At 39.0% G+C, this 8,463-nt stretch overlaps 1 protein-coding gene across 3 annotated transcripts in view; it reads left to right on the top strand.

Moving 5' to 3' along the window:
• ppp1r7 (protein phosphatase 1, regulatory (inhibitor) subunit 7) overlaps nt 1-7,254 on the top strand; it is a 56,509-nt gene extending 49,255 nt beyond the window's left edge. Inside the window, exons 8-9 of one of the 3 annotated variants that reach the window (XM_063044997.1) lie at nt 930-1,016; nt 4,845-7,254. In XM_063044997.1, coding sequence (XP_062901067.1) covers nt 930-1,016; nt 4,845-5,021 — 264 coding nt within the window. In that variant the 3' untranslated portion in view covers nt 5,022-7,254. The remainder of the gene's footprint in view (nt 1-929; nt 1,017-4,844) is intronic. The other 2 variants (XM_063044996.1, XM_063044998.1) reach the window with 2 other exon arrangements.
• Nucleotides 7,255-8,463: the final 1,209 nt, after the last annotated feature.

The following is an 8,463-nucleotide window of genomic DNA, read 5'->3' on the forward strand; positions in this document are numbered from 1 at the left end:
TAATTGATCAATCCAGTAATGAGACTTAAAGGAGCAACTTGATGGTGGAATTCTTCTGATTTGGCCCTATAAAACCTATAAGCCTATGCCCTGTGTGGTAATTGGGAAAACACGGATTGTTTACATTCCAGTAGAATTGTTGCACATTTGTATATCTATAACCTTTTTTCCTGACAACAGAAACCTGTCATGCAAGGATATATGGAGTATGCTTCCATAGAAGACAATATCTCCAGCAAATTAGTTAGTGGACTTATGAGGAGCAAAATTTATAAGTTTCCTGTGCATCTATCTTGCCAAAGAAATCCTATGAATACTATGCTGAGCACTGATGTCTGAGCACATCAGACCTATATTAGTTCACACTTGGGGAGCATTGTAAGTTGGACAGTCAACAAACTTTCAAGCACTATGTAGCTATTTAATTCCAAAAAATAGTCTGCCATGAAGTTACCACTGTTGAATCACATCCATTAGCTAGATTGAAACCAGGAAGAAGCACACTCTTGATACAGCAGAAGAGAAAAGATTTTGACTGACTCACTGTGGGTGCAAGCTTAACTGTAACTCAGGTTGTGAAATTAAACTAGTTACTTTTGGATTGCCAGTTCTATAGAATTTCGTATTGTTTGTTAAATGAGTTGTTTTCACAAGATTCTTTAGTGCACATTTATTTTTACCTCAGACAAACATGGAATAATCATTACCTTTAAAATGTTTTCATGGCATAGTGTCACACAGTGTGGTGCATATTCGTTACCTTTTTTAAGCTAATGAAAACAACTGGTTTTACTACTTTGTTGTAACACGATCTGCATATTATGCTCTCTGTGAAAACTAATAACCAAGCCCATATTGTGGAATTTGTTATTTTAGTCTCTGAATTTCAATTGCTGTTCTTGTTTAATCTTTTATGACCTGCATTTCAGAAAAAATTAACAACGCTTGATATAGCAAACAATCGGATCAAGAAAATTGAAAATGTCAGTCACCTGACAGAACTTCAGGAGTTCTGGGTAGGTATATTAAAACAAACTTATCAATTTCTTTAATTTTATCAACCAACAAAAGTATTTCATTCTTAACTTTGACGTGTGTTGCTTGAATTTCCAGCATCTGCAGAATTCCTGTTGTTATTTCATTCTTAATACGTTTTTTCGAACCAACAGAATAAGAAATAATCTGTCCGCGGATATAAGCTTTAAAAGCGTCCCATACTCTCTAATATTAGTTGAAAAGAAGAAACCAATCTGTTCCTTCATAAACTTAACAAAGTCCAAGTCTTGAAGCAGAAACAAACTAATAACAACAAATGAGGTCTTCATGGTATCTGTCCAGTTCATTTTCCAATTCTCGAGGAACTCATCTGTCATTGAAGTCGATTTTGAAACAATAGCCCCATTTCAAATGGGGTGAAAAATTAGTTACAATGTTTTTATATATCTATGTGTTCAGTAACTTTGTAAAATAGGCAATTATAGAAACATCCAAGAACAAGTAAAATTATATTTCTATGGCAAAACAAATATGCTTCATGGAAATGATGCAGTTATTGGCATAGGCCACTGATAGTTGGTCGGGGTCGACTGTGGATGTTGTGTCCTAGCTGTCTCTGTTCAGTTGATACATTTGCAGGGCAAATGGGACTCTGAATATTCCAAAAAACAAACATCTTGAGGTATTCAGAAAACAGCAACTTGCAATTAACCACTAGTGCTTAAAATTTAAAAGAAAGTTGCTTTGTTAAAATGTGTTGGGTAAATGGACGCAATTGTCTGGAGAGGTGATTAAAAATACAGAGTCAACTGGAGATCTGCCAAAACATGAATGCTGAAATGGACACCTGTGGTTATAATTCTGATCATCAGGAAAGGCTTTTGAAGAAGACTGGAGCAAACGGGGTGAGGGTCAGCAAATGTAGTGAAAATAGTGTAGGAGTGCAAACTTATAGGAGGGAATACAAGACTGGAGGAGATCTTTAAGCTGAAGAAAGTTTTGGAAATATTTGAAAAGAAATGGTGTTGATCTTACTAAAATGTGTGTGTTGTTTGGTACACAACAGAATAAATGTCCTGATGGAGGCCATTCCAGGTAGAGTCTCAACCTGAAATGTTGACTGTTGATTTTCCTCCACAGATGCTAAGCATCTATGACCTTATGAACATCTTGTGTGCTGCTCCAGATTCCAAGATCTCTGGTGTCTTGCATCTCCAGTATAATTGTCTTAGCTCTGACTGTTTTGTAGTATAATCAGAGATTGGAAAGAAGAACTTGTGTTCACTTTAGGGATGAATGAAAACGTGTAGAACAATTTTAGTAGCAACAGAGCACGTCAGAGTTAGTGATGTTGGTGTTGCTGTTGCTGCTGGATATTGGCTACTGCTTGAACAGGATACCACTATTTCATGGTTAAGTTTAATATGGCTATTACAGAAGAATAAGGTCCCGAGGAAGGATCTTCAGGGAAATGATATGATGAGCGTACATTTGGAGATGTTTAACTATATTTAGTTGGAACAGGAATGGAATGATAGTCTGTCAGATATTAACATTTGAAAGCTGGTACATAAGAGAGCATCAAGTACTGGAAACAAGGCTAAGGCTGGTTAATACACTAAGGTCACTGTGAAGCTGGGCCTTATTATTCAGGCCTGCACCTATTAATGAACCAGAGGGTAACCAAAACAGAGGAATTTGAGCAATGAATTTTGGTTGCATTGACTGAGTTGGTAGGGAAAGTGCTGACTGATAATCAGATGATACTTTGTTCGAGTGGAAGTAGGGTCATTAGTCTCTTTCAGACCTTAATCCTTGTTTAAGTGAGATCATCAACAACACACAAATGGGCATGAGAAGTCAGATTGAAGTGCATGGCCACTGGGAGAACCTGCCTTTTGTAGTGGACAGAATGAAGACCTTGACAAAACAAACCCCCATCTGCATTAAGTCCCACCCACGTAGAGAAAGCTGCACCGGGAGCACCCAGCTACCTTCTTCCTCACCTGACGTACCAGCTTGTACTCCTTTCCCACCCCCACTTTCTTATTCTGGCTTCTGTCCCGTTCCTTTCCAGCCCCGCTGAAGTATCTCCGTCTGAAATGTCAACTTATTTATTCACCTCCTTGGATGCTGCCTGACCTGCTGAGTTCCTCCAGCATTTTGTGTGTGTGCTCAAGATTTCCAGCGTCTGCAGAATCTCTTCATAAACTTGACGTTGTCCCAAAGTCCTTCATAAATTTCCTCCACAGATATTCCAGATTTTTAAATTAACAATATGACTTACATCAGTTATGTGTAGATGGGAGCCCCAGATATTTATTAACTTTTGCTTGAAAAGGATGTTTTAATTTCTCTCCTGAAAAATCTGGCTTTAATTTTTGACATTGGCCTGACCAATTAAAATAGCTTATCAGCAACATCCCTTTAGTGAATTACCGAAACCCCTCTGCTCTGCCCTTCTTCTCCTTCCTGTTGATAAACATGTTGAATAATTGTTTTGTCGACCTCCTTGGGGACACTGCCAATCATTTCCTGACAATTTGAGTACCAGTTCTTTTGTGTCCCATGTTGATCAGCTAATTTCTCAACAAGCTCAGTCTTTCTTCAATTCTCTGGTTTCTGGAAATCTCTCAAAATACATTTGGAAATAACCAAATAAATAACCTTGAATACTGTTCTGTCCAGTGACCAAACCATTTCAAAAAAAAAAAAAAATTCAGTCAGGTTCATCAACTATACCTTCTTTTAAGTCCATGCTGGTTGTTTCTAATCAGCTGAACACTTTGTCCTTGGATACACACTCTTCTATTTTCTCAGTGTTCAGATGATTGGTTTGCATTTTGAGGCTATATGCCCACTCATTTTTGTTGGCGACCTGATGTAGATTGGGAGACTGCTTTGCTCCGTCCTGCAGAACAAGCAGGATCTCCCTGTGGCCACCTATTTCAATTCCACTTCCTATTCCCATTCCATGGCCTCCTTTACTGCTGTGAAGAGGCCATGCTCAGAGTAACACCTTGTATTTCGTCTGGGTAGCCTTCAGTCTAATGGCATGAGCATAGGTTCCTCACATTTCTGGTAATTGCCCACCCCCTTCACTATTCACCATCCCCCATTCCAGTTTCCCTCTACACCCCCTCCCCCCCTTCTCCTTACCTGCCCATCACCACCTTCTGGTGCTACTCCTCCTCCTCCTCTTTCTTCCATGATCTACCCTCTCTTATCAGATTCCCCCTTCTCCAGCCCTTTACCTCTTTCACCAACTTCCCAGTTCTTTACTTCAGCCCTCCCCTTTCCCAGTTTCACCTATGTCCTGCCACCCTCTTATTCTTCTTCCTCCCTCCCTCCCCCACCTCACTCCACCACCTTAATCTGACTTCTCATCTTTTTTTTCTAGGGTCTAGGCCCAAAATGTCGACTGTTCATTCATTTTCATAGGTGCTGCCTGATCCGTTGAGTTCCTCCAGCATTTTGTGTTTTGACCAGACACCATAACCTATCCTGCTCTAAAACTTTTCATGTTCATGTTTCCTATGGTCATTTTTTCCTCTTTTAAATGTAGTACCTTGCGCAAAATTTCTGACTGATTAATTCGCTTTTTAGGATTTTTTTTTCTTCAGTCCCAAATGGACCATGGAAAGTGGTTTTAAATGAGGGGGAGGTGGTGCCTGAGGATAGGGAGCCATCTGTGGTTCCCATGGCTGCCTTCTATGATAACTTTAAAATCATGGAGGGGCAGGATTAATTCATAATGAATCTTCAGACTGTATTTTAGAAATAAAATTGTTACCCAAGATTGTTTGCCTGCCTTGTGTTTGAAAAGTTCCCATCCCTTGAATTTTCAGATGAATGATAATTTAATTGACCACTGGAGTGACCTCGATGAGCTGAAGAATGCCAAAGATCTACAGACGATCTATCTTGAGGGTAACCCACTGCAAAAGGACCCACATTATCGACGCAAAGTAATCTTGTCCCTTCCCTCTGTGCGACAGATCGATGCAACCTTTATCCGATTCTGAAACTGGGAGCACCTTCTCATTCCTGACTCATTTCAGGAAAGCTCCACATGTTATATTTGACTGATACTCTAAAGGTATTTGATAAAAAGATACTAAGTTATAACTAAACAATCAAATGCATGATTTTGTTATTGACTCCTTTCTGATAAACATGCTCCTGTTTTAATTGATTCATCTCGTATGCTGCAGTCTTGCACAGTGTCTCACTTGATCCGTAACACCATCCTTTGCTTGTGAGGACAAAATGTGTCTGTGTTTGACCTATTCTTTTTGTAAGGAATGAACATTAAAAGTATTGAAATGCATGGACTTTACTAATTGTCTGCAATTCCATAAAAATTGGAGTGGAAATCCACCCCTCACTTTTACCAATCTGACCTTACTGGTTTGTTTTAATGCATTGTGTAATTGTTTCAAATGGGACTTTATTTGAATGCTTTGGAAAATAGACAGAGATGCACACTGTAGTAGATTGCCAGTGATGTGCTACCAAGCTGCAAAAGCTACTGGGACTACATGAGTCGTTTGAGAGGATCAATGGACAACAAATCCAGTCGGAGCCCCACAAAGTCCTGCCACATACGTTTGTGAAGACTGATAGATAAACAGCTAAGCTGAGAAGGTCCCATGAACATTTCCATTCTCAATCGTGAATCTAAGTACAAAAGACTAATCTGAAACGTTGGCTATCATCTCCAAGTGAATGATCGGTCATGTTCTCCTGAGGGATATGCTGTCTGAGAAATTGTTTTTTGGCAAATTTAATTTGCTGAACATGATGTTAAGAAATGGCTAAGCACTCTAATTATCACAAAGGCTATTGGCCTTGACGACATCCTGATCATAGTGCTGAAGATTTGTGCATCAAAGCTAGCTGTCCTGTAACAAAGCTTTTCAGAATATCAGGAACATTGGCATCTAATTCAAAAAGCGTAAAACTACCCAGATATATCCTGCTCACAAAACACAGGATAAATTCAATTAACTCGAGCCAATTATTGCCCAAGTCTACTCTCAGACAAAAGGGAAGGTAGAAGATTTTCAACAGTATTATGTGGCACTTGCCAATTGTCAAGTGGGCTCTCTCAGCAGCATTTGGTTCCAGATTTCATTAACCCAAGTATGGTCAAGACAACTGTGTTCCAGAGGTGTGCAAGAGTGGTCGCCCTTGGAGTGAAGGCAACATTTTTGATTGTGTCACCTTAAGGTGCTTTTGTTATATCAGTGTCATTGAGAACAATGCCTGGTGTATTTAAAAGAAAAGAAGATAGTTGTAACACACCCAGAATGCTGGAGAAACTCATCAGGCCAGGCAGCATCTATGCAATCTATGGGGAAAAAAAAGTACAGTGGACTTTTTGGGCTGAGAGGGTCTGTACTCTTTTCCATAGATGGTGTCTGGCCTGATGAGTTCCTCCAGCATTTTGTGTGAGTTGCTTGGATTTCCAGCATCTGCAGATTTTCTTTTGTTTGTGGGAAGATGGTTGTAGTTTTTGGAGTCAATTGTATTAGGCCCTGAGCAGTATCTTAAGTTGAACCATCTTCAGATGTTCCAGGAATAACCTATCATCCATCATAGGGCCAAACTAGATGTTCACTGATTACACAGCGTTTGGTTCAATTCCTCTGTTAAGGAGAAATGTATTCTTTTGCAATGAGTCTTCGACAATACTCTTGCAATGTTACCATATGCACACTGTTAAAAACATGACCAGGGGCTTTTTTTGTTTTTTGGAAACATTTCTAAACTTGTATAAATGAATAGTGTGCAATATCAAGCTTAATATTGAGTATTTTTCTTCTTGTCACATTAGACATTTAAAGCAAATTATTAAGTGGATGTGATGAGTGACTGCTGCATTTTTACACATAGGAAAATGAATACATTACCAGCATGGCCCCTTTAATCACTTGACCTTGTCCTCTTGACATGTAAGCATTTTAATGATATATAAATTTATTTTATTAAACATCATAAATGATCATTACCGTAAAAATGAAAAAGGGCTGAACCAGAAAGATAAATCATATTTTCCCATCATCCAGAGGTCCAAAAGCAAGGAGTAATTACTGGAATTTAGAGAGTGTTCCATCAGGTTGGAGACTACCAAAACAGAATATGGGTTGTTGTGTCTCCCAGCTGTGTCTGGCTTCATCATGGCAGTGGAGGAGGTCGTGCATAGATGTACTATCAGTGTAGGAACTGGACATTGAATTAAATGCCGCTTTTTAATTTGTAAACCCACTCTCGTCCCAATTTGTCTGCACTTCTGCCACTGTAAACTAGAAGAACATTTATCGTCTGTGTAGGGATTTTGCAGCCCTTTGGATTGAACGTTGAATTTCTAGCCAGGTAAATTCTTTCTTCCTTTCCTGAATCTTGCTGATGTCTATTTCTCATCTTATTTAATGTCTTGCTATAGTTAGTATTCATCCTTATCACTTGATCTATTCCCATATAGGCTTTTATTTTGCACCTCTCTCCTGCCCCCCCCCCCACACTCACACCCTCCTTCCCTCCCCTCCCCAGTTTTAGGAAGGGTCTATCACTTGAAATGTTGACTGGGCTTTTTTTCCACAGGTGCAGCTGACTGGCTAAATTCTCAGTTTTATTTGTCTTAAACTGCAATAGTTTCTTCTAATCTTATCTCATTCAACACAAATTAGAGAAACATGATTTTTGTCCTCAACAAATCCAAGCCGATCCTTGCTTGTGCTGGTCCAAATGGCTTTCAGTTCTCTCTTGGCTTGGAAACTTCCCTGCCATCAGCTGACATAGTCCTAACAATCATCATCCCACTTTCACCACCACCACTTGTATATCAAAGGACGGTTGGAAGATAATGCCAAGTGAGGCTGAATTGCCTCTCTCTCATGTTGGTTTTTATTGTTTTTATTGTCTATAATGCCTGTTAAAAGTTTCAACAGTACAGGCAGCGAGAGTGGAAATGTTTGGATACTTCCATAGTCAATCAAGCTTGGTGATCCAAGTTGAGTATCCCTTATCTGTAATTCCAAAATCTGAAATCTGATTTTTTTTTTTGAGCATTGACATGACATCACAAATGGAAAATACCACATTACACTGGGAAGGTTCCCAGGTGATGTGCATATCTCTGTGCACCACAGGCAGTTCTGAGAAGTGACCTCACATATATTAATGAAACATAGAAAACCGCTGCATAAAGCGAAAAAAAAAAATGAAGATCTTGAATATGTACTGAAAGAGTAGATTCAACTCCAGCGGAGTGAATATATGCCACTTAATGGTCAGCTGATCATGAAACACAAAGATATATCACAACAAACTGAAAGTTGAAGGTAATTGTGAATATTCAGCAGGTTGGTTGCAGAAATTTAAGAAAAGGCATGGCATTAAATTTTTAAAGATTTGTAGTGATAGAGTCTGCTGATCATGAAGCAGCAGAAAAATTAATTGAAA

The sequence above is a fragment of the Mobula hypostoma genome, chromosome 4 (genome assembly GCF_963921235.1).
Source record: "Mobula hypostoma chromosome 4, sMobHyp1.1, whole genome shotgun sequence".
Taxonomy (NCBI): domain Eukaryota; kingdom Metazoa; phylum Chordata; class Chondrichthyes; order Myliobatiformes; family Myliobatidae; genus Mobula; species Mobula hypostoma.